This window comes from Sinohyriopsis cumingii, chromosome 8 (assembly GCF_028554795.1).
Source record: "Sinohyriopsis cumingii isolate HCF-2022 chromosome 8, ASM2855479v2, whole genome shotgun sequence".
NCBI lineage: Eukaryota > Metazoa > Mollusca > Bivalvia > Unionida > Unionidae > Sinohyriopsis > Sinohyriopsis cumingii.
In genome coordinates this window covers 113813604-113840935 of record NC_142968.1, presented here as the reverse complement: position 1 = coordinate 113840935, position 27332 = coordinate 113813604, and the positions used below count along the sequence as shown (strand labels likewise).

At 35.7% G+C, this 27332-nt stretch overlaps 1 protein-coding gene across 1 annotated transcript; it reads left to right on the top strand.

Moving 5' to 3' along the window:
- Positions 1 to 1676: 1676 nt before the first annotated feature.
- Positions 1677 to 23753, top strand: LOC149794413 (uncharacterized). The gene is made up of 2 exons (XM_089968608.1): positions 1677 to 1789; positions 12116 to 23753. Exon 2 carries the CDS (start codon positions 12266 to 12268, stop codon positions 15401 to 15403), a length of 3138 nt encoding a protein of 1045 aa, XP_089824734.1. The 5' UTR covers positions 1677 to 1789; positions 12116 to 12265; the 3' UTR covers positions 15404 to 23753.
- The last annotated feature ends 3579 nt before the right edge of the window (positions 23754 to 27332 follow it).

Sequence of the window (27332 nt, the reverse complement as noted above, 5' to 3'; positions counted from 1 at the left end):
TCTTATGTTTCATTTCACATGTTCACAAGATACTGGAAGTGCAGTACAAAATTCTTTGTCTTTAAACTTGTCTTAGTGTCAAGAGACTCACATGTCTAGTTTGGTTAAATCTAAAATTAATATGTTTTATAAGAATTGCACAGTTATTTTGGTGATGTTATCCAAGGTATTTTTTTCATATAGATATGCAAATCAGGTTTTAATAAAAGTCTTATTGTACAGTTGTGTTATCCTCACAAGCTAGTACAGATAGCGAAAAATAAGTCCAGACCTTTAATTGTCCTAAAAATGAATGCCATAGTGCTGACTATCAGCTTGATAATTGGAATGCAGCTAAATTTAGAGTATGGTTAAAATTCAGTTGTCACTGTACTCATAAGCTCATTGAAGTACAAAGATGCAAACAATGACCCTTAACTTGTCTCCAAGGTCAAAAGGTCTGGTTTTCAAAAACTCCTTCACAAAAGTGTGGATATGCTGATGGTCAGCTCTAAACCATTTTCATTCAGAAATACTGTGATAAGTGTTCTGGTGAAAACTGACACCATTCATGTAAGAGGAGTAATTTTATGATTTTTTTCAGATTTGTGGTTCAGATGAGTTATGTACCATTTTCATTCAGTACAATGCAGTTATATACTGCTGTAGTGCTTTTAGTGACCATCCTTTCAGGATGATTGGACAAGGCAGTCGTACTGGTGGTTCAATAAACATCACTGTAAAACAGGAACAAATAAAGTGATTTTCCTATTTTTATTTTAATAAAAAAAGAAATACATGGTCATCTAAAGAACTGTTATGAAATCTGTCAAATTTTGGGATGTCACATCAGCATTGTTTTCATTTATGACCAACTGACGTCAGAAGACGTTCTTGTACTAAAGCTATCAGGAGAAGAAGCTATATTAAAAGTTTCAAAATAGTCATCACATTGGAGCTCTGCTCATTTCCATTTTTCTCTTGGGACCAACTATATTTTAAAGGAAGTCTTCTGCTGAAACTTGCATTTGACCACCAGTAGAAAGAACAAGATTTTTAAGATAGCTACCATGACACCCAGGAAGTTTTATTGGCATCATTTCCATTTAGGATCAACTAGGCATTGTAAACATTTTTTAAAGTGAAATTTTAACTTGTGCTGCTAAAACAATTATTTGAGGTAAAGTAGTCATAAGAGTTTAAAGATGACCATATTGGATATCAGTTCAGCAGAATCTTCATTTTTATATTGTCTCAACTTCATTCTGAATCAGTATGAAATGCATATAGTTAAATCTTTATCAGAAAAAAAAAAAGATTAATACACACAGTACAAAGTAAATGATTTGCAGATACCGGGTATATTAAAATAACTTGTCTTTTAACTTGTTTATATATGTCTAACATGTTATATTCATCTGGGTTTCATTCCCAATAGAAGCACTATATTGGGCTATATTTACTTCCACTGCTGAATACAGATTAAGATTTTTTAATTTGTTTTATTTTAGCCAAAAATATTGTCATATTTCGAACCGTGTTTGGTTCATTTAATAGTAGACTCTAGCCTGTCAAAAGTAAGGAAACCAGTCTGAAATTGGAACCCGACTAAAAGATGTAGACTGGAATATACTCAGAAATATAATCTGTCCATTTTCGGTAATATATATGTGTAACCATTCTAGAGTGAAGGGGTTGATGGGTCAAAAATCGATTTTGCAGTAACACTTCCAGTTTGCACGAAAATGAAAATTATATGCATAAAAAAGAAGTGACAAATCGTCACATTTCTTTGATACTGTAATCATAGGTAACGTATGCACCAATCAGTTTGACTTGCCGAGGCATCGTAAAATGTATTACAGTGAAAACGTGCTTTGCTCGTATTGAAGCGCCATTACTGAATATAGCGCCTTTTTTTTTCTTTCTTCAGAACTCAAGAATCCACTCGTAACTCAGGAAACCTTGATAATGGCAGAGTTTACACGATCTTTCTTTATGTAGATTGAAAACAGTACATATTTGCAAGGTTTGCACAAGTTTTCTATTGATTCTTTCTAAAAACCTGCAAGTGGGTCCTATAAAGGAATGGGTATATCACGATCCTTTGTTGTTTCTTGTACGAATAGCATCATATTTGGTACGTTCAAGGACTCGGTCTTTATTATTGTGCTAACTACAGTTTTCAACGAAAGAAGTCAGTCTTGTACACTTTACCATTAGTGTTGAAATCGGGTTCGGTGTACAAAGTTGTCCGAATTTCCTCTGACCCTTGTCACCCCATTTTTGATATTTGGACATTTATGTTTGGGGTGTAGGGTCAGAGTCCATTCCCTATCGAAAAGTTGGAATTCGCTGACAATATTTGGTGTTGGCATGGGGTAGCTGCTTATTAGTCTGCCCAGCAAACTTGAACATTTCATTGAGATATACCTGCATGAAATTGATAGGAATATGATTTATTCTCTCAGAAATTGCGATCATAGCATTCGTTATGTCTTGAACCCTCTGACAGATTGGAAATAGTCTAGTTCTGGTGCCTTTTCCTGCAAATTATGTGATGGTCCTGGCTGCTGAGTAAATCCTGTCAATATCTTGCATGTGTGTGAACCAATTTGACTGATCATCATCAGTGTCACTCGAGTCGGATGACATTTCAATGTTGATATCTGATGACAGAATTTCAGATCCTTCATCATTAAAGGCATCATTGTTTATAAAATCTGGTATTTCATTGGAACTGAAAATAGTTTTCACTTCCAGACAAATGACCATAATCAACAGACGAGCACGACATCTCCATGACGAGATCAGGGAATTCCTTTTGTAAATAAACAATTTCACTTCCTGTATCATCTGTTATACGATTCGATTGAAACTTTGCATATTGAAATGAATGGAAGAAATGAACAGCACAAACATTCTTAATTTTGTTATTTTATTTTGTATGACCTGCAATTACGGCAGATTTCGTGTTTTAAACACATTAAAGTTACATTATACATTACAATGTATGGAAGAAGACTTGCCATATTTGCCACACATTCTAAGAATTGGATTTTCCACATAAAGAACATGATGACAATATGAATTTATACTAGTTAAGTAAACTAAGTAATTAAATTAAGCATTATATTTGGAAAAATTACAGTTATGAGTAACTTAAATATCTTGAAAAGGCCATAATATTTACATCGAATTGAGGTAATACAATCAGCCAAAGACACCATTTTCAGTGAGGCCTTGGAAAAAAAAGCCTACATATAATTGGTTGGTTAAATTTAGATTTATATGTTCTGATGTTGGGAAATACGTCTTTAAAATCGAATGTTGCTTAAGATGATTTATTTTTTGACCAGCGTTTGGTTACTTAACGGCTAATCAACATTTAAACAGAAGATCTAACATATTCATTATAGATAATGAGCAATGCGTAGAAATGCTTAGATGGGGGGGGCAAAGGTAAAAGGGTAGTTAGGCGTAGACAGGGGGCAAAGGTAAAGGCGTAGAAAAGCATACCTGGGGTGTAATGGGTTAAGGGAACTTACAGAACATCTTTGCTAACATGCAATTACAACACTGTAATCTAGTTACTACAGTCAAAACTGTTATGAGTGACCACCTGTCATTTCCGTAATGCACAGATTGATTTTATTATTTAAATACTCTGTCATGAGCAACCACCTGCTGAACGCGGCCAGTGAGCACGATGTCTTGGCAAAATATGCATTTGACACTGCTTTGAATGACCACAGTTGCAGAAATGGAGATCAACTCCACCGACCTTTATTTAATCCAGTGACATCCTAAACAAATATAAAACGAGAATAATTGGCTGCCTACAGGTATCTGAAATTTTGTAGGTACGCTTTTAGTGTTTTATATTTTTTATTGTAAACCAGGTTAAAAGTACCTGTAGAGTATTCCAATTCTAATAAGTTCAAGGCCTCGATTGTGCTGATACACCAGTATCCTTGAATGTGCAGAGGTGAAAACAATCTTGATATATCAAAATGGCAATATCCAAAACTTCTTTGAATGAAATATCTATCATCTTTTTTTTAATATGTGTCCTCTCAAATGATAATGGTATGAATTTATGCTCATAACAAAGTAACAAAGAAGTGAAAATGACCAAGGTTAGTAAAACTCAACAAATAATTTATTTACATAGAATTCAGAGTGAAAATTTAAAAATAATTTAAGAGTATTTTGAGTTAATTTAGCGGCCACGGTTGTATGTCGGGTGAACCCACTTCATTTGATCAGTTGAACACTGTTATAAAGTTTAATGTATATTTAACATAAACTACTATAAATTAACCAACTCTTTCGTAACTGTGATCAAAGATAGTAAGGCAACCAAGCAAAATGAATACTTTGCAAAATAAAGAGCTTGGCTTCACAGATACGAACCATTGTGGGCAAGCGATTTTCAGAGAATTTCTGAACTGGCACTTAGAGATATCCTCAAGGATGATAATAAGTTTCACTCTTACTTTCACTGAAATCACAGCATCAGTATTGTACTAATTGAACAATACAAAATTGAGTTTCGATATAGGTGATTGTCTCACGAAATAAATGTCGCTAGTTTTTGAAAAAAAAAGGAATCTTGTTTGGTGGTATATCAACACAGATTGTCTAGTTTCTGGCTGCTTTGATTCCTGAATTGCTAGTATACTATTTAATTCCACTCCGGAAACCAGACTAATCAACAAAACAATATACACGTTGGAAATTTTGAAAATAAATGTTGTTTATATAGAATAATGAACAACTTTATTAGAAAAAAATACGTTATTAACGATTATTATTGACATGATTGTGAAAGCAGGATTCATTCATTAAACAGCCCTGTTCCCTGCCCCCCCTCCTCAATGTATAAGCAGATTTTTTTCAGTTTTTGGAGGTCCCTCAATAACTCATGCCCTCGCTTATAGTGCAGTTTAAGGACCTGTTGTGAGTGAATTATTGAGGAAGAGGTGTAATTCTAAATTTTCCAGTTCAATAACATTATACTGTTGATAAGCACTTTGTATTTCCAGTGAAATAATAATTTGAATAAATTCCACCCAAACCAAAAACTTAAGACAACAATACAAATGATTCTGCATCTGATGTTATCACAAGAATGAATAATTTTTCAGGTAAACAAGATTATATAACAAAATAAGCTTGGATGAAGGTACAAAGTTCGTTTCTAGAAAATGCTAAGTTGTAAGCGGATAAAATTTGTTGAGTGCTGCAGTAGCCTTTGCAATTGACAAGTGTTAACATTTTTATTGAGTATGCAGGTATACATTTTAGGATTTCCTTAGTGGGCCAGGTGGTATGACAGAAGGAAAATAAATTTTGGATCTACATGAACTTTTTAAGAACAAAATACATGCTGTCAAAAATACAAAGTACTGGTACATCACTAGTTAAGTCAAGCCAGATTGGTTTACTTGTCAAGGTCTTTGCTGTAGATCTATTGTTTAGTGGTATATGAAAAAATGTAGAAACATTTCACATAACATGGATGACACCACAGAGTCTAAAATGACCCAAGCACAAACTGACAGTTTCTGTTTGAATTTATTTTTGAATATACATTGACATACATTTATAGTGCATTGTCTTTGAATAATAGCTTTTGAGTGTGTTGTAAGCAGAAGTGGCATATTATTAGAACAATGTATGCATGTGTGTGTGTGTGTGTATATGTTTTATGGTGCCTTAGCACAAAACTAGCTGCACAGTGCAAAACTCAAAGTAAAGTTTGAAAAATGAAAGCATAAACTGCATACAAATTTAGGAAGATAAATCCATCCAAATAAGTGTAAACTCATTTCATAAATATAATATTAAATCAGCATAATCTTAAAATTCATTAAAATAATATAACATAAAGGTAAGATGTAGAATCCATAAAGCATGCTAAAAATGTGTTGCATAAACTGCATTCCCTTAAAAGTGGTATGTCCTCGTACAGTTAAGAACTAGTGGTCTAATTGGGTTAGCTTTAAATAGGACTGCTACAATGGTGATCTTGAAAATCCTGTTATCAGCACTTCTGGTTGGTAGCAGTGGTGTCAGTCTGATATCTAATATACTGATGGTAGTCATGGATTCTGTCTTGAGAATCTTGTCTCCCTCCCCCAATGGAAAGTCACAGCATGGAATTTCCTTCAGAAGATTCTTATGATGCCTTGTTTGTTCGGAATGAAAATGATGCACAGCTTACATCCAGTATGTCCACCACAGCAACTCATTTGAAAATCCAGTTGTTGCTGAGGAATAATAGAACTGGTCCGATGGCAGATCTTGATGTGGCATCTTGGTAGCCCACTGTGGCCCCAACAGCCCTAGGTTCTCCATCCCCCAAAATTATGTAAAATTACTTACACTGAAACCTCTATGTTGGGATGCTTTTTGTTATATTGATACATCTTTTGTGTGTATATTGTAGAGGCAGAATTATCTGAGCATCTGCTTTTAAAGCCGTTATTCACTGATGAAACAAGAGGAATTTATGATAAGGAACAGGGATGATGCAAGGCCATACAGCAAAATACATTTGGTGCCCCCCTACCCCCAGCATTAAAATATTTGCTGAAAAGAAAGCTTGTTATGACCAGATATAACGATTTTCAGAAGAAAAAGAACTGAAAACAGCTCCATGTGAAAGCACATTGCTCACTCATAACTTGCGCCAGTCCTGATAATGATAATGGGGTTTTCATGTATGGAAGATTGGAAAATAAATTTAATAGAAAATCATTATTTGAACTTCAAAGACTTCGTATATGTAGTTGATCCTAAATGAAAATGATGCTGTTCATACCTTCACCATGGTTACCGTTGTGGCCATTTTGAAAATCTTGTTATTGCTACTTCTGATTGGATTTTCACAGTAACATGAGGTTTTCACTAAAAGGCTTGTTATATCCAGTTACTTCTGAATAAAATAGTCTGATCTTGCCTCGAACAAGATGGCTATTGTGGCCATCTTGAAAATTGTATAGCCATTTTTTTTCTTGTGAATGTATGGCCGCATCTACATGGGTTTCCACAAAACGTCACCATTTGCAAAAAAATCTTTATAAATCTACTTCTGAGTGGATGGTCATGTCAGCATGAGTTTTCACAAGATAGCTATTTATTGCAGTATGTAGTAGGTTGTGAATGAAAATGGTGTTCATATGATATCCAAACAAGATACCATAGTCATTTTAGATTTTTTAAAAATTATTTCTCGTGCACAAATGGTGGCATGGACATGTTATTTTCTCTAAAACACTTAATGCAGTATATCTCTTGTTGTTGTGTGGTTTAGCGCCATTTTTCAGCACATGATAGGCTATGTATGGCGGCCAGTGTTAATGGTGGAGGAAGAACCCGGGAAACCCCTGGGAATAACCACTGACCCACGAGAAGCTACTGGCAAGCTTTCTGACATACCCACATTGGCCGAATCCTAGACTCAAACCCACGCAGACAGAGGTGAGATGGCAGTGATCCGTAACGGAGAACGTTTTAGACCACTCGGCCACGCAGTATATCTGCACTTTCATTACAGAGTTATTAAAAGAACCAGCCCTAGGTGACCTTAGAGTCAGGTCATTGCTTTCATTTTTATACTTCATTGAACATATCAACAAAGTTACTTGCATGGCACATAATGGCGATCCGGCAAGGGTACGTGGGGGTGTACTTTTTGCCTACATCAGTAAAATGTGATACAGGGTTTCCACGCTATCTGGGGAAAAGTCGGGAGAAATCACAATTTTTTTCCCGACTGTGAAAAGTCCTTAAATTTTGCAAATATTGACGAAAGTCTGGAAAAACCTAGGAATTTTCCTCTACAACTTGAGGCTCGAGACAGTTATGTAGTGGAGTCGTAACTGAACTAATCATGAGTTACATTTATCAAGTTCTAACCAGAATATTAGGAGGTTGCAATATGGATCATTTGGGTGCTTGCCATAAATATATTTGTTAAGACAATCCAAACACTCTGTGGATTAGGTTCGTCTAGTAGACTTTTTGTTTCGCACACAGTTCGATATCCATATCTTTTTTTATATGGAAGGTATGAAAACCTGTCAAGCATCACAAGAGGAGAACATGGTGGCATTAAAGCATAGCCGCTTAGTGGATGGGCTAGCAAACTTAAACGTTAAATCGAGTTATACCCGCATAAACTCAATATAAAAATCATTTATTTTCTCAGAAATTGCGAGTATTAAAATTGTTATGTCTTTCATCTGCTGAAAGACAATAAAACTAATGTGTTGATGAAATTTGAGCTGGTACAAGCGGTTTCGATTGCTAGTTGCACAAGTAAATAGAATCTCCCAACCATCATTTTCAAATATTGTAGAAAAAAATATTTAATGAAAGTTGTATATTGGTTGTAATACAAATACAAAAATGAAAGAGCACAAAATTCTCTATATTTATTCTGAGACTTACTTCCGGAGTTTTGTTGTATCACATGGATACCACAATGACGTGCTCTCTCACGCAGGAAGCATACAAAGCAGGGAACCAGACTAATCTGCTTGATGAATAAGACTGGCCAAGTTTCTGTTATATTATTTAATCATTTAATATTACTGAAATTTTGTACAATGACATTAAAAAGGAGTTTGTTGTTGATATCATGTGGCTATTGGACTTCTGATGAGGATTTTTTTTATAGAGTTGTGAAGTCATGTGACTATTAATGCAAATGGCGAGTACCGGGTCAGGTTTCATCTAGGCTGAGTTTTGTCTAGTCCATCAGTGGATTAAAGACGTAGCGAATATAATACTTGTCATTTTTTGGAAAATAATTTTCCTATCGATTTCATGCCGGTATAAGTCAATTTAACATAGTTTAAATTTGCTAGGCCCGCTGATAAGATATCTTTCGGTGGCGGCAGATTCCAAATTTTTGTTATGTAATTGCTCTGAACCCATACTCCATCCTAAATGTCCAAATGTGAAAAATTGGGTTGTAATATTTGTAGGAAACCCGGATTAGAAAAATGTAGAATCTCTGAGCTGAACTGTGGTGTCAAAGTATTATACAGTGACATGTAGCTTGAAGCATTTGGTTTCAGATCTTAAATAGAACGCATGAGAAATGGGAAATCATCGTCCCTTTTGTTATATATTAAGCATCAATAAGAGCCCATGTATCATTACAGGTTTTGGGACTGGTTTATTGAACTACAAGAAGACAGGTTGATTTTACAGAAAATTCAGTCCTTGTTTATACAACAGTATATAATTTTGAAGGTCTGTTGTAAAAATTTGAATCAATCCTTTTGTAAATATCTTTAAATGATGAAATTTGCAACCAAATCATCGTAAGGAGTTTAAGTTGGATATAAAAACTTGTTTGAGATTTTATTGGCACACATTAAAATTCAGGGTTAAACTTTTTTCGTTACAAGATAAGATTCTAATATTTTTGCATTTATTGGTTTTTTTCCATACTTGATAGGATATGTTTACTTTGTATAACATGCACATATATTGCTCTAGAATTCTTTAGAATTAAAGGTTTGAAAGGAAACAAAATAATTTATGCTCATTATGTTGTTTCCACATAGCAACATAGTGCATGTCAGCAAAATAAAGTTAGGATTTGTATTCTGTACATTGAAATGGCTTTAAATGCCAATTTATCGAAATATAGTCAGATTTGTTTTGTGACTCATTTTATGGTTTTGTACATGATCATCTTTTCTGAATATACACCTTAGAACCTTCTGCCATAATGCATTGTCTATTCACAGTTATTATTGTCCCCACCATCCTTTCACAAAAGTATCTGACAGAGTATCCATGTTTCCACTTTTACCTAATCTTCACTAGCTTAGGTTCCAGTGTGATAGCTCTATCTATCCTTTGGCATATCAAGCAGAAATTTCTGTTCAGGTCTGTTAATTTTATTCAATGCGGCGGCAGCAAGCCACCCTATCCCATCAAAGTTAATTTGTTCACATTTGAACAGTGCCTATATTATCAAAACAAGGGGAGCACACAACTTGAATGGACCGATAAATAAGCAATTTTCCAGTGCCAGTCCATGTTTGCACAAATACCTTTCACTCCGATACATCTGTAATGTCTTCCCTCTGGTACATAGTCATACTTTCGGTGTTAAACTTACAAAGCATCCATTTTAGGTCAATTGCCTCCATCATTTTCGGCGAATGTACAATACACCATGCTGTTGGTTAGTTGGCATTACATACTAAGGGAGGCAACTCATGAAATCCAATATATGTCGCGAGGAAAAAGCAATAGTATAACTGTTTGATCCACCAAGGTGTAGATAGGGTTATCATATCAGAACATTGAATAGCGAAAATGCTTTTGCCTCTACACCTTTACTTTAAATCCCTGCTATTTATTAGAGGTCTTTAAAGTCTCTTTACAGCTCACTGTTTTACACACACATATACCCTGATCCACTCAGGTGGCTTAGTGGCTAGTCCACCTCGGATGCCAGAGGTTGTGGGTTTGATCCATGGCAGTCATACCAAAGACTTATAAAAATGGTACTAACAGTTGTCTCCCAACGTGCTCAGCATTACAAGGTTAGGACTGGTCAGCCTGGTGTCAGGATAATGTGACTGGGTGGGACATCATGCTACACGTCTGCAGCATGGTACCTCGTTGTTAGGCATCACTATAAACTGTCATACTGCAGACATTTTAGCAATATGACTGAATTTTTTTTAACAGCTAAATTAAAAGTCCAAATCACACACACACAGTGACACGCCATTCAAACCATTCAATTTTATGGATGAAACTTTATAAATTGGGGTTCTGTCTTCAAAGCACAGGTCACAGCTCATTATTTAAAAGCCTTTCACTCCACAACTGTCGAGCTATTTGAAGAAAACGACAGTACCGGTATATGTGTAATAATCATAAGGACTGTCACATACTAAATTGAGTATATTGTCATTGAGGGGCATTGGTGGCCTATTGGTCTGAAGTGCTTTCCTTTTCCAGATCCCTCTCACATTTTGCCTCTGTTCACGTGGGTTTGAGTCTTGATTCAGCTGGCATTGGTATGTGAGAAAACTTACCAGTCAGTGGTCTTACTGGGTTTTCTCTGGTTCTTCCTCCACCAAATATTCTGTCTGATATGTATAGTCTATCATGTGCTGAAAATGGATTAAAACCCGGAAAAACAAACAATTTCCTGTACGGTGAGCATCACAACTAATATTTCAAGTTTTCGTTCACTTTCCATTCCACTCTCTCTCTATAAAACTGTTAGAGATTCAGCAATATGACTTATACATTACTGTTATAAGGTTTGTCACGTGCCATGTTAGGGTTCAGTTTTGAAGGTTACAGTCATTGTTAATATTTTTAAGTTTTCCATTGCACATCAGTCCCACTTTATAATTTCAGTGCTGTCTGTGTTTTTAAAACTGCTTCAGTGGCCTAAGTGGTTAGAGCATTTGCCTCAGATGCTGGAGGTCGTGGGTTCAAACTCCAACCATGTCATACCAAAGACTTGTAAAAAGATGTTAATAACAGCTGCCTCGCAAGGTGCTCAGCATTAGATTAGTATTAGGACTGGTCGGCCTGGTTTCAGGATAATGTGATTGTGTGGTAATTGATGTTAAATATCTGCAGCATGATGCCTCAGGTGGGTGTGCTGCATACCACATTAGGGGTCCTACCTTCATATTGTCATTATTGTACATTTATTCTTTATTCTTTGTTATCCAGTCAGAAGCATTATACATGTAGCCAGTTGAGATGAAACTTAATTTGTAATGTATTTTAGGGGGCCCAATCTTTATGGTTTAGGTCATACGCCAATATTTTAAGTTTCTGCATTGGTGTATCCGTGGGGAAGGGCACTTGGCTCAAATTTCCATTGCATGATACAGTCAATATTAGGTTAAGAATGCTATTAAAACCATTGAAGAACAGATTAAGGGTGGGGGTGTTTGAAGGTATGTTTGCTTCAGTGGTAGCCATTGCTGTTTGATGTGTAAAACTTGCAAAGGTAACGACAAACAGTCAGTGAAAAATATTTCCAGAAACGTTGACAGTATAGTCAAAATCTTTGGAGTAAACAGGTTACTTTCTTCATAGGAGCTTAATTTTTCTTTTCTCTTTTCAGAATGGTCTCAAGAAAGGGGAGAACAAATCGGTAAAATTTGTACCATCAAGAAAGGACTCCAGAAAAAGTCAATAACTTAATGAAGCCAACTCTAAATTTGGATAAGGTTGAACACATTTCTTAAAAAAGACAACCAATTAAAATAGAAACATGTCTGATAAAAAGCCAGGAACTAATCCATTGCTGGCAAGGTACAAGTCCACCGTGGATTATTTTTATAAAGGCATTCCTGATACAGGTAAGGAGATTCAGGGGGATAGCATTACTTTGAAAAGGAAAGGACAGAATTCCAAAGGAGATTCAGAAAGTTCTGTGGAGAAAAAAAATAGGCTAGAAAATGATGATGGAGTAAGTGTTTCAAGAGAAAGCAGTGTTGATGGGAGCAGTGTTAGCTCAACAAACATTATTAAGGGGTCTGTTTCAAAAGAATGCCATGATGGAAAGGAGGGAAATCTGAAAAAGGAGGAAAATAGGTTGATTATTATAAACAAAAGAGGAGCTTCTTGTGGTTCTGCTAGTAAGAAAACAGAAGAGAATGATGGTGGATTGAAAATTGTTTCTCAAGAAAATGGTATGGATAGGAATAAAATTAGCTCTGTTAATGTTAAAAAGACTAATGAAGAACCAGAAAACAAGAGAGAGAAATTTATCAAAACAGGAGATGTGGCTGGTTCTGTTGAGAAAGTATTTGGGGGGGAAAATGGTAATTCTAGTTTTTCTAGAGAAAGCAGTCTTGATGAGAGTAGTTGTGTCTCTACTGATCACAAAACTTCATCTATTATGAAAATTAGCTACAACGAAAAAGAGGGAAAACTGGAAATGGTGCTTGAGGAACTGACCAGTGCAAGCAATAAAAGAGATTCAGTTTGTCCTCCTGATAAAGAATACAAATTGAAAAGTGTCTCTCAGGAAGGTAGTGTCATGAATGCAAATATTATTACCGAAAAACTGGAAAAAGAGGCAGAGAAATCAACCAGTGCAAGGAAAAAAGAAAGTGCTTTGAAACAGAAGGAAAATTATGTTAAAATGACAACAGCTAAAGAAAAGTTTATGGAAAGGGATGGTGCCACAAAAAAGACATGTAAAGTATTTATTTGTGATGTGTGTAGAGTTTCATTTTCTTCAGCAGAAATAAAAGATCACCGAAAATTGTGCCCATCAGTTGTTGTCAAGAGGTTGACGGTTCCAGAGCTGGCATCATGGTTATCCTTTTCTCCACACAAGACAAAAGTCATCCTTGAAAGGTTGAAAGAAAATGATATAAAAGCGTGGTCATCTGCTGCTCGTAAGGTGCATGATGGTGGATCACGTTCACTGGGTCAGAGATGTGCGAAAGATTCCTTGCTTAGGCCTAAATCTTCCAGCCAGGTAAAAATGTGTAGTGAAAACTACCAAGTAGCCAATTCACTTGAGCAAGAAAAAGAAAAAGAACAAGAAAATATTTGTGCTTCTGATAATAAATATGTATGTGGCAAGTGCAGAATGACTTTTCCAGATGTTAGTAATCTGAAACTTCACCTTTTAAACCACTTAACAGGGCCTGAAGAATTGAGTATGTCATCAGAAACTGGGGAATTGGATGAGCCTTTAGCTAAATCTAATATGTGCAGGCCAATACCACAAGAAAATTCATCAGGCCCAAAATCGCCAATGATTGCAACAGGTCTGAAAACCCAAATAATTTCACGTGGCTCACAAACTCAAATAATTTCACCTGGCTCACAAACTCAAATAATTTCACGTGGCTCACAAACTCAGATAATTTCATCAGCTCCAACAATTCTAATGAATGCAAATAACCATGAATCCAGTGCAGAAACCAACAAGAGCCTAGCTAATGCGAAAGTAAAACCCAATATGAATTCTCCAGGTTCCAAACCTTTAAGCATTTTACTTAAAAACAAAATATTGGTGAAACAAACATCAGATAGTCTAACAATTCCAGCCTCTGTTAGTCAGTACATGGATACTCAGACAGCATCCAGGTTAAACTTGCAAACAAATGCTGTTATACAGGCGAACAATGTAAAACTTCCAGTGGAAGTAGCAAAAAATAATTCTTGGTCAACTCAAGATACTGTAGCTTTTCCAAGAATAAAACAAGAGGTCGATGATTCTCTTAGGACATGTAATCAACCTGTGAACTTGCAACCGACATGGATGAGCAATGATTTGCAAACTACAGATTCATCTAGATCTGTGGTTCTTAGTCTTACAAGAGGAACAACCCAAGTTTTGGATCATGACCGACAATTCACAAATCATATTTCACATAGCTCAGATTTACCTCCAAGTACAGTGAGAGTGACACCTGATGTCAGAATACAAGGTGAGAGTAGTAATTATTCAAAGGCCTCTTCAGATTTGTACTCTTTTACAAATATACTGACTAGAGATGATCATGTATCTTCTGGTGAAGGGAGTGTATCTAAAACTACGGGGACTGGTTCTGCGTCGGTTGTTGAATCACCTGTTCCAAACAAAAGCTCTTTAATAGTTTCTTGGAGTCTTTTCAGCCGTGGAAAAACAAACTCTTCAACATCGAAAAGTCCTTCGACCATCCAGAACTCAGTCACAACTTTGCCATCACCTAGTCCTACAGCTAAAACATTACAAACCCTAAGAGATAAATTTAAAAACTCACATCAAGCAATAGTAAACGAGTTGCCAGATAAAAAGACTGGACCAGGCCAGAAATCATTATCAAAAAAGTCACAGAAATCGCAGCAAGAATCTAGAAGAAAATCAAGAATACCTAATGCTGATTTTAAGTGTTCCATCTGCAGCACCAAACTTCGCACGGCAGATGAGCTAAAAAAGCATGAAGTTGTGCACACCCTTTCGAGTAAACTGAAAGCTATTGTTAGTCGAGTGAAAAAAGCAGAGGAATTTGTCTGTGGACTGTGTAAGATGCCTTTTGTTAAAGAAGAGCTCCTCAAAATTCATATTCATTATGCACATAAGTCACAAAATAATCCGGTTAATTCACCACAAGAACAAGCAGAAGAGTTTGTCTGTGGTGTTTGCAAGCAAATATTTGATACAGATAATGATCTAAAGACACACATAACTACAGTTCACAGAATAAAAATTGCAGATTCTGAAGAGAATGAAGTGTTTTATTGTGGACTTTGTAACAAGTCTTTCCAGACATCATCAGAATTGGAGAATCATATGCCAGTACACACTGTGGACAAATTTGTGTGTGGGATCTGCAATCAGCCATTTATACAGAGTAAACATCTGATAGAACACATGGGTTCACATGCAGGAACATCAGCACTGTAAACACTTGATATAGTTTGCACTTATTATAACCATACAATCTGAAAATTTAAATCCTTGATAAATTCAAAATGCATTTAATAAGTTTCAGAAAGATTCATTTTCAAGACAAATCATTCTCACGTGGTGGATCCAGAAAAAGCAATGTTTTGTTCTTGTTTTGGGTTGATGCATTGAAACCTGGTAGCCTAACAGTAATTATGTTTTACATCTGTTCATTCAAACCTCTTCATGTACTTTCTGGGTTTGATTCTTGTTTACTTTTAAAACCTAATGCCAAAAGTGAAGAAATGCACCAAAATTATGCATTAAAGTTTCAACCCCTAACTTTATTTCTTCATTAAATCCATCCCATAATTGGACATTTTTATTTTTTTTTTAAATGGATTTGTGGTGGGTGATGGAATTTACTCTACATTTTCAGTTATTGAATGGACTACTTGTAAGCAATCTCTGTCAGTAGTTCTACTTTCAAAAGTTTCTTCCTTCCCAGTCCATTTTTGGCTTGGATGGATTTATCCATCTGAAGCCTATAGCATGGTATCTGCTGATACTAAGAAAGCTTGTTTTCTAATGGGTACTTTTCAACAGCTGACTCTGTGGGCCTTTTGAAAAAGTGAGTTGAGCTATGTGAAGTAACACAGATCAGATTTAATCACAAGAGGAAATCAGTATTCTCAGTGGTTTACCTCCCTTGATTTAGATCAAATTTAAGTTTTTATTTTAAAAACCCTATCTCTGTTAATGGAAAAAGAGAAGTAAAGACTTAAACATAATTTTTTTTAGGTTACTGGTATTTGTTTTGAGAGGAATATTGATATTTTGCTTATGGCCATAAAAAGGAATCTGATTGTCAGTATTTCTCTTACTATGTTTCATCACTTTGATCCTGTATATTGTGGTGCATTTCTCCCAGCAGTATTCCCAATACTTTGATTTAAAGAGTTGCTGTGTTTTTTGATGGAATTTGTATCTTCTAGCAGTTAAGTGTAGCCATCATAATGCACCAACCATTCAACATGTGCCAATGCAGTTTGAGGAGAACAGAGTATATTAATATAGATGTGTCTTTTAGGGTTTTGCATTTGTTCACTATATTTTTCAATACATTATTATGAGTCTTGTTGATCCTGTTGATCAAGTTTGTATCTTCACTAAAAATATTATTTATGACCATCATACACTGTAGCCCAAGAATTTGTTCAACCTTATTATCCAGTGAGTCACTTTACAATGCTGTTTTAAATGCTAATGATGATAGTGTGGTGAACCTGTTTATCCAACAGATTAATTCAAGATTTTGAACAGTATAAGCATTATCCAGTTTTTGTTATTTAAATGGACACCATACAACTAGGATACACAACTGTTTGTTTTATAAATTTAGCAGTTATCCAAAGACCATAGTTTGCAAATATGTCCAGGTCCTGTTTTCAGGGCTAGTACAGTATTCACAGTAGTGACCATCAGTCATTTTTAATTTGCAACGTAACATACAGGTGTTGCAGGTGAAGTTAAGTCAATGTTCCACTGGTATTGCTATTAATCTGTGACGGATATTTGACATTCTAGGTTATCACCAGCTGGTATTGCTATTAATCTGTGACATATTCGACATTCTAGGTTATCACCTGCTGGTATTGCTATTAATCTGTGACGGATATTCGATGTTCTAGGTTATCACCTGCTGGTATTGCTATTAATCTGTGATGGATATTCGACGTTCTAGGTTATCACCTGCTGGTATTGCTATTAATCTGTGATGGATATTCGACGTTCTATGTTATCACCTGCTGGTATTGCTATTAATCTGTGATGGATATTTGACATTCTAGGTTATCACCTGCTAAGAGACTTTTGATGATGAAATCAGATGCACATTATGTTCACTAACTGACCCCTAATTTGAGTCTATAAAATCCAATTGAATTAGCACCTACTAAGTAAAATTAATAAATTTCCTGAATTATCCTAGAGTATGTCACTGAACTACACTCTGCATCACTTAACCAGCATGAGTATAGCATGGTCAGTTCATATTTTGTTTACTGTAGTAGCCAATCAGACTGCAAGGGATATAATCTTGTAGGCTGCTTTATTTCAGTTTCCAGCAAAGTAGCCAATCAGACTGCAAGGGAAATAACCTCGTAGACTGCTTCATTTCAGTTTCCAGCAAAGTAGCCAATCAGACTGCAAGGGAAATAACCTCGTAGACTGCTTCATTTCAGTTTCCAGCAAAGTAGCCAATCAGACTGCAAAGGAAATAACCTCATAGGCTGCGTCATTTCTGTTTCCAGCAAAGTACATGTATTTATCAGAAACTGGTAACATTGTGACCTCCCTTTTTCCTTTCCAAAGTATTGTTATAGTTACCTGGTGAAGAAATAATAGATACAAAGTCTTGACATCTTGCAGTAGCCTTAATTGGACTATGAAACTCTCCTTAGTGAAAACCATGCTTCTTAACTAGACTATGGAACTCTCTTTAGTGAATATCATCTTTTTTAACTGGACTGTGGAAGTCTTTTTAGTGTAAATTGTGCTTCTTAACTGGACCCAGGAACTCTCTTTAGTGGAAAACTTGCTTTTTAACTGGACTGTGGAGGTCTTTTTAGTGGTTATCGTGCTTCATAACTGGGCTATGTAGCTCACTTTACTGAAAATCTTGCTTCTTAAATGTGCTAGGGGGCTCTCATTATTAAAAAATTGAGCTTCTTAACTGGGCTTTCTTTAGGTGTTAAAGATGTAGTCAGATCCATGTTACATGATGCTGTGACTTGTTTGGCTTGACATTTGGTGTTTTAAAAGATAGCAGCACTCTCATTCCATGGCATGTAGAACAAAGTATGTTGCCCAAGGACACCACAGTAACTGCATGGGTTAATATGATAGTGGGAATTGAACCTCCACCCTTTTGGTCACATATCCACTGCTTTAAACACAGAGCAACCATAGCACCTGTGACTTTCTGGACTCCAGCTTGATTTTAGGTAGACCAAGTTGCCTCCTAGATTTTGTTTGAATTTGAAAGTGAATTCACAAAAGAGTAGTCTTAAAAATACCCCAATCTGTACCTTTGATGTTGAGTATAATTTAGTCATATGCATTCACCTTTGTAAACAAGAAGTGTATATCAGCATACTTAACAGAAGAGATTGTTCGGGAGAAACCATTTAAGGGGAGAGGGGAGCAGGCTGGGATTTTCGTTTGAACCAAACTATGTATTTTCTTTTTCCTTAAGATAGGTTTTTTCCTTAACAAATGGATATAAGTGGGTTTTTTCTAAAACAGATGAGAGGAAGATTATTTCAGGCTGAAATTTTCTTTCTAAAACATTTTCATGCCACTTGGCCTCCTCCCCCATCCACAGTAAATGGTGAAATGGTCAGTCCCTCTCTGGGAATATGATGAAAAGATGCTGAAATAACTCATAAATCACTAATCACATGCATTCAGTTGAAAAATGCATATCAAAGACCTTGTGTGTATTATTAATTTGAACTCGTAATAATTAGAACATACAAAAATATACATTAACCACCCCATCCCTTGACCAGATAAGTTGTAGTTGTATAACTACGTCTGGCAACATCATATTCCTTGGCAAGTGTAACATGGCCAGCCCCTTTTTGTTTTTCAGTACATACATTATTGAACCAGTGCTTTTGGGTTTAAGTACATGTCATCTGATGTAACATTAATCATGACAGGTGTACACACAACACTAAATTGCACTCAATAACACTCCATTAGCACAAGTGTAATTGGACAAACACAAACTGTTCAGGATTCTCCTTTACAGTCTGTTGATATTGAATATGTTTGTTTCATAACCTGTATATAATTGGTCACACATGTATTGTTGTTCATTACTATATTGTGGTATCCTGGACTGTGTAATACATACATAGATATCTATATGGTTCTTTTTTAGAATAAAAATGTTATACAAGACAGATTTATCAGTCTAGTGTGATCTCTTGATTGTCTCTGCTTGCTGTGGTATATTTTGTTTTGATTGGTCTCTCTATCAGTGGTTAAAGAGTTATATGTTTCTTTACATTTACTTTTAGGTTAACTGCTCTAGTGGCCTAGTGGTTAGAGTGTCCGCCTCGGATGCGGGAGGTCGTAGGTTGAACCATGGCTGAGTCATATCAAAGACTTACAAAAATGGTACTAACAGCTGCCTCGCTTGGCACTCAGCATTAAGAGTTTAGTGTTAGGATACTTTGGCCTGGTGTCAGGATAATGTGACTGAGTGGGACATCATGCTACATGTCTGCGGCTTGATGCCCCAGTGCTGGACATCAATATAAACTGCCTCACTGCAGACATCGTAGTGATACGACTGAAAAATTCTTGAAGCTACATTGAAAATCTTAACCAAACACACACACTATCAGTGGGGTTTTTTTATAAAAAAAATTGAAATAACTATTGCAGCACCCCCTCCCCTTCATTTTAACTCTGTTCCAGCTATAAGAAATGGTCATGGATCCAGTTTCATTAAGCCAAATTATGTGTTACTTACTTCATTATTAGGTGGTATAGTCCATAGCGCCCATGGACAGTGTTGTTATGATCAAGTATGATACCGACATGCATGTAAGAAACTAATATTAACTAAAAATGTTAACAGTGTATAATAAAAAAAATATATTTACCACAAAAGAGAGTAATTTGAGGAAATATTGTTGTCATAAGTCATCATAATTTTCCAGTTTTCAGTATTTGGTCTACACAGAACGGTGAAATAAAGTTCTGTTGACTTTAAACATATTTCTGAGTGAAGATATAATGGTAGAGAATGTTGACGTAGTGTATGAAAATAAACTTCGTTATGGCAACTTTATTTGGCAACCCCCTGTTCTTATCACAGGAGATGTACAGTTTTGATTGTACAGTTTAAGATGTACAGTATATAGGTTGGTTAAAGTTAGCAGTGAGTTTTATTGTCATTTGTGTCATAAAATCTGTCTTACTTAGTAATAGCATTTAGATAGATTAATAATAGTAATAAAGTTCAATGCATATTGTGTGATGTATGTTTGTTAATCCACTTTATAATATTGATACTTAAATTGTATATAAACCTTTTCATTTTGTAGATACTCCTGTAACATGGTTCGGTTTATATCCATTAATCTAGCTGTTAATTTTATTCAACATTTTTGTTTTGTGTTATATTTCTTGGTGAAGTCATAAAGCTTTACCCATGTCAGTCTTTCTGCATATGCATTCAGTATAAATGTCTAGCCTGTTTTTAGCTTGCCCTAGGTTTTGGTATGGCCCTGTATCATCATCATCATGTTATCTTAAACTTCTCATAAACCACTGGACACATTTCAAAACAAATTGACTTAATCCCAGATGGGCCTTGTCAAGTAGATGTCACCTTGGTGGTTAACTTAATCCCAGATGGACCTTGTCAAGTAGATGTCAGCTTGGTGGATCAACTTAATCCCAGATGGGTTTTGTTAAGTAGATGTCAGCTTGGTGGATTGATTTAACCCGAGATGGACCTTGTCAAGTAGATGTTAGCTTGGTGGATCGACTTAATCACAAATGGGCCTTGTCAGGTAGATGTCAGCTTGGTGGATTGACTTAATCCCAGATGGGCCTTGTCAAGTAGAATGTCAGCTTGTTGGGTAGACTTAATCCCAGATGGACCTTGGGAAGTAGATGACAGCTTGGTGGATTAACTTAATCCCAGATGGGCCTTGTCAGGTAAATGTCAGCTTGTTGAGTAGACTTAATCCCAGATGAGCCTTGCAAAGTAGATGTCAGCTTGGTGGTTCAACTTAATCCCAGATGGGCCTTATCAAATAGATGACAACTTGGTGGCTTGACTTAATCCCAGATGGGTCTTGTCAAGTAGATGACAGCTTGGTGGCTTGACTTAATCCCAGATGGACCTTGTGAAGTAGATGTCAGCTTGGTGAGCAGACTTGATCCCACATAGGCTTCCTTTTAATTTGTGCCTTAAAATTTGGTTATATCTAATGTTTTATTGTCTTACTGAATTTACATGTAAGCCAAATTTGATAATAAGTCTAAAGATAATTTGTCTATCTTGGAGATTGTCAGTTTCAGCCAGTTTATCTTTGCCAAAATTTACCTATTGCGACACATTTTTATATGCCAGTCACAAAGTGGAGTGTATTTCTGTCCATCCTTTACCAATCTGGTTCCTGTGTAGCAACGCAAGTTGTGCTGAATATACACCGTACCTTCACATGGTTGGATTCCATGTACAAGACCCTTTGAATTTGGTGGTCATAAGGTAAGAGATCAAGGTCACTGTGACTGACCATAGGAAAATTATTTACGTGAAGTAAAATTTGTTCAGTTTGAAATACCATTACCAGATTTTAAACACTGGTTGCCTTATGGAAAAGCATATTGATCTGGAGTGGAAAGGTCTGTGGTCATAGTTTTGGTTTGGTTAACTGTTTTACGGCACAGCAACACAGGTAGGTTATTTATTACTGAAGCAATTGTAGTAAAGTGCGTTGACCAAGGACACATTACGGTAGCTGAAACATTCTGGTCATATAGTAGGATTCAAATCTGCACCCTTTCAGTCCTGAGTCCAGTTTGCTAATCATGAGCTCCTGTTTATGGTGATTGTGATGGTGATAATGATCTGAGACAGTTTCCATGCAGTAACTCTTTTATTAATTGTCACAGCCTCACTAAAACTTGTAATGAAGGTCAAGCTCACTATCTGAGAAAGGGAAGAACTTTGCACAAAGACTTTAGTTGTACTAAGTATACCTTTACCAGACTTCAAAGGTGTATAGCCATTGATGTAAAAAAAAGCTAGACAGTTCCAGGATGAAATGGCCCAGGTCATCTTGAACACTAACAAGATGACATTATGCATGTTTTTGATATTTGTATTGATATAGAAATTGGCCTTTGCACAATATTACATTGGCATCTGGACCACATGGTCATGTCTGTTTTCTGATGGAACAGATGTCAGTTCAACAAGACTAAATAGGTATTAAAATAAAAGGTCTTTTTTAATTTTATTTGTTTTTATTGATGATTTTCTCTGCTTCATCTAAATTTTGTTTATACGTTTTCATAAATCATGTGCAGCATTATGCACATTGCAGAGTACATATTGGATTACTAGAAGCCTTCATATGTGTCAACATTATGCACATTGCAGAGTACATATTGGATTACTAGAAGCCTTCATATGTGTCAGATTTGGATAGGAAAATCCCACATAATGTTCATAATTTTGCATCAGACTCCAGGCTTTGCCAAATGTCTTTGCAGAATTCTGATCCTGCATGGAAATTTTTGTAACAGTATCGGTCATAGTGGAGGATTATTTTACTGACATTGCTAGTTAGGAAGCACAGGTTATAAACAAAATGGTGACCACTAAGCACAGATAAAGCATGAAAAGGAAAAGAATGTGCATTAAACATGTTTGGATTTTTAAGGTGTATAATGTTTGGTTTGTAATGAAATTTTCGGTGAACATTTGGAAATGTGCTTACAGTGCAAACAGATTTGTTAACTATTGAAATTTAAAGCAATGGAATAATGTATGATGTTGTGCAAACAAGACAGAAGTGTCATTACATCAATCAGAATGTAATTTTAACAAGTGATAAAAGAGATGCACTTGTTAGGTTTACATAAAAATATAATTACACGCAATATAGGAATGTGAGAAATGCTTACTTTCATCTGTAATACAGTTTGTATATTGCTCATAAACAGGAATGCTGGCGAGTTTCAAGTTTTATCTCCCTTTTTTGTGAAGCATTATACATGTGTTATGGCCACTTTTCCTTTTATCAGGAATATTTTATATAGTTTCACAGTGAATAACAGTTAAAGTTGTCCATTTTAATACCAAACACCTCACACTTCTTACGATTAAAGTTGGTGCTGGATCCACCCTACAAAGTGGGCAAAAGATCTTTAATTTTTCTTTATATTTTAAAATTACAGGCAAGTAACAAAAAGATGTATGAGAGCAACAAAAATATTATGTACTGATGAGTTAAGATTCAATCCCACTGTCCCCTAGTAGGAACAAAGCAGTGAATTGGAAGTGTTTTTATATTTTTATGGGGGAGGGGCGTTTTTCCATTTTAGAGAGGGTGGAATGTCTTTTTAAATTTAAAAGCAGCTGCTGTAAAGTTATTAAATAGTCAAATCTGTTTTCATCAGCCTTGAAACAGTGGCCGTTTCAGATGGGTGGTTGTTGAATAATAGATATGATATGTAATGTTGGTTTGACTTGGTTTAATTTTTCCTATATGTTGTAAATCTTATATGCTGATCATGTTGCAATTCTTATTAAAAATATGGAAAACAAAAATAGCATTTTTTTTTTTATTTGTACAAGCTGCAAGTCAGAAAAAGGTTTGCTTTAGAGGTGTATGTTTATGGGAAAGTATTATTGATAAATGTCTTTTGAAAGAAAATGTTTGAAAACAAATCCCTATACGGGTTGTGTTAACAAAACCCATAAATTTGCATTGTTTATATCATTTTATTTTCTGTTGATAGCTAATCCTGGCTTAAGGTTGCATAATTAACTAATGAGGTATACCTCAAACAGGAGAATAACAATACTTGCAACTGATGACACTATTAGAACGACAAATGAATATTATACGAAATGATAAAAGCATCTATTTTTATCTAATTTGGACATAACTATTACATAAAATAATCGATAATCTCTCCCCACCACTCATTTAAATGATGTCCTCCACCATAATTGAAATCATGGCTTTTTAAATTGATTCAGGAATACAGTATATTTTTTAAAAAATGCAGTATATAGAGGTATGTAGGGAGGCAGTTCTGCTAAAGGGAAAAGAATGCGAACTTCAAATCAAGGTACTGTGTCTTAATTTCATACATAATTTTTTGTTAATATGAGTCTTGAGGTAAGTGTTTGAATTTATTTGTCTTAAGGGATATATTAATTATGTATGCTAAGAATTGACCATTATTCTGTAGAATGCTTTGTGTGGATGAATTTTTATAAATAGTACAGGCGAAGAAATCAATTTTGTTTGATTTATTTTTTATCTACAAGGTGAATTATTTTATCTTATGATGGAATATACGGCTATTTCCTGTCAGCCATATGTGTGCCTGTGTTAGACATTTATTTAAAGACTGATTAATAGTTCACACTACAGGGGCTTAATTGTCATTAAGCAAGAGCAGACTGTTATCAATCAATTAGTAGTAGTAACTAGTTCTGTCTGAGAAATATTTATTTTACCTGTACTATGTCAACTGTTTATGGAGAGAGATAAATCAAGTATGTAAACAAATAGGACATGGTTGTGTTGTAGGGTTTTCTTGTGAGTTATGATACTGGCTAATTTTGTTTTGGAGAGGGAATATATACTCAGTTCAGTGCGTTCGAAACTATCAAAGAATTATGCCGCATTTTATTTTTAAAAAAGAAATCACCTCCCACGGCTGAATGTAAGAGTGAGCGGCTGAATGTAAGAGTGGACGACCAATAAGATACAACAAAACAGAGGCCATGATAGGTGGTGATGCAGGAGTAGGCCAAAGGGAAGAAGAGTGCCGTGTTCCTGTGCAAGTCGAACCCATCCGACAAGTTATATTGATTTTGGAGTGTGACCAGCAACCAGTTATCAGGTTATGCCAACATGCCAGACAATAGTTAGAAACGCGTACTCGATTTGGTGATGAAATTTGCCATATCTGTGAAAATGAACTGCTAATTGTATATTCAAACATTGAGATTATTTTTCTGGCAGAGGTGCATTCTACAATTGGTCTTGTACAATTTTATTTTGCTTAGCTAATAATTAGATTGTTTTTTTTTTCTGTATATGGGTGCTCATGTTGTTCTGTTCAGATTTCCATTTATCCCATTCATTAATTTCATATTTATTTTACATATTCGCTCGATCCTGGTTAAAACACCATGGTCATTCAATTTCTATACATGTACATCAATCACAACCATGAAAAGAATAATCCACTGCAAACAACTGCAGACATCACATAATCCCCAGAGGTCATCCATGAAGGTGCTTTAGTCATTTGACTAGAACGCAGTTTTGCGGGAACAGGCATGAAATTCTGCTTAGGTCTTAATTGATCGTTAGCTATTATGTTATTGGTGTTTGTTATCATGGCTACAGACATGATTTGTTGTCCCGATGAAAAATTCTCCAGTTGGCCACTATGAATTACTAATTTGTGGCGGCGGTGGGCCTCCTGACAGTTGTGGTCCCCTAGAATTGTGTCTTGTCCTACCCTGTCCGCAGCTCTGGTTATGCGTATCTATATTATGTGTATTATTTTCATAATAATAGTTTTGTAAGGGTTATTTAGTTAATAACAAATTAAATACTAACTTTCCCACAATGATGATAGTACTTTAAAGATGAGTTATGTGTGTATCAAGTATGTAGATTTATTCACAAAGTTCCAAGGTTGAGATGTACTAAACTTCAGGTAGACATCTCATCATCCAATTTCAGGACATGAATTCTAATGAGAGGCCAAACTGACAAATCCCTGATTAGTCGGTGTTAAAATAGCTGATCTGTTTGCTTACAGCGTGAATTTAAAATGCGAAGATGATTCATTCAAGCCACGTTTTGCATTCTTTCTATTGAGATTTAGTAATCTATATAAGAGAATTATTATGTAGAATTAGGCATTCTTATTAGTAACCACCAGCCTTGTAAGTTATTATGAGAGGAATTCATTTATTTATTTCAGTCATTCGTTGGAATTACTGTGCTCGAAATATTTCAGATCATTCCAGTTACTCAGTACTTTCGGAATTGATGGAATATTTATGACAAAAGGATTTCATTGACAAAACTAAGTTATGTTTACTTCGTAGTTCGGGAAATAAATGAATATTTCCAGTTATACAAAACTTGTTGGTTTTCGCTCTTTCTTGTTACTTATTTTAAGACCACAGAGTCTTACTAGAGCTATCAAGCCAGGTGTGATCTAGTACTGCAGGGTTGTTATCATTGCTGTTCTCGGTGTGCTTTGGATTAATAGTTCCAGACTGCACGGCAGCATGACCACTCCTCAGTATCATCAGTTGCACTAGACCAGCAAGTAGTTGTCCGCCTTTTTGTGACATTACTCATGGCAGAGACCAATGTTGCTTGGCACTTTTTGTGCTGGAGTTTTCATGACACATGGTACTAAATGTATGAAGGAAAAATGGGAACCAGTCTGGAAATGGGTGAACGTAAAATAGAATATATGGGTTTGGCTGGCCCTGATTGTTTAATAATACATGTTCTTTTTTAGGAAAAAGAATATTTTGAGACCTTATCCTAGTTGTAACTGAAAAAAGTAGAAACACTGTTTTATTGGTGGAATTCAGTCCTTTAACAGTCTTGAGTTTGGAACACCCAATTACTGAACTTAGCTCCGCTCCGGTGGCTTAGTGGTTAGAGCGTCCGCCTCGGATGCGGGAGGTCGTGGGTTTGATCCCCGGCCGAGTCATACCAGAGACTTACAAAAATGGTACTAACAACTGCCTCGCTTGGCGTTCAGCATTAAAAGGTTAGTATTAGGACTGGTGTCAGGATAATGTGACTGGGTGGGACACCATGCTACATGTCTGCGGCATGATGCCCCAGTGCTAGACCACTATAAACTGGCACATTGCAGACATCGTAGCGATATGACTGAAACATTGTTAAAGCTACGTTAAAAATCAAAATCACATCACACACACATCACTGAACTTAGCACCTGACTCTTTGGTGCGGAATTGAAAGCACATTTATGTCCAGAAAATGCTGCGGCTCATATCCTTCTCTCTACACAGAAGCTGACATCCATGTTTCATCTATACTGATAAAAATGTTTGCTCATGAGCACTCAGAAATTTAAAGTTTTTGAATTTTTAATATGGTGTTTG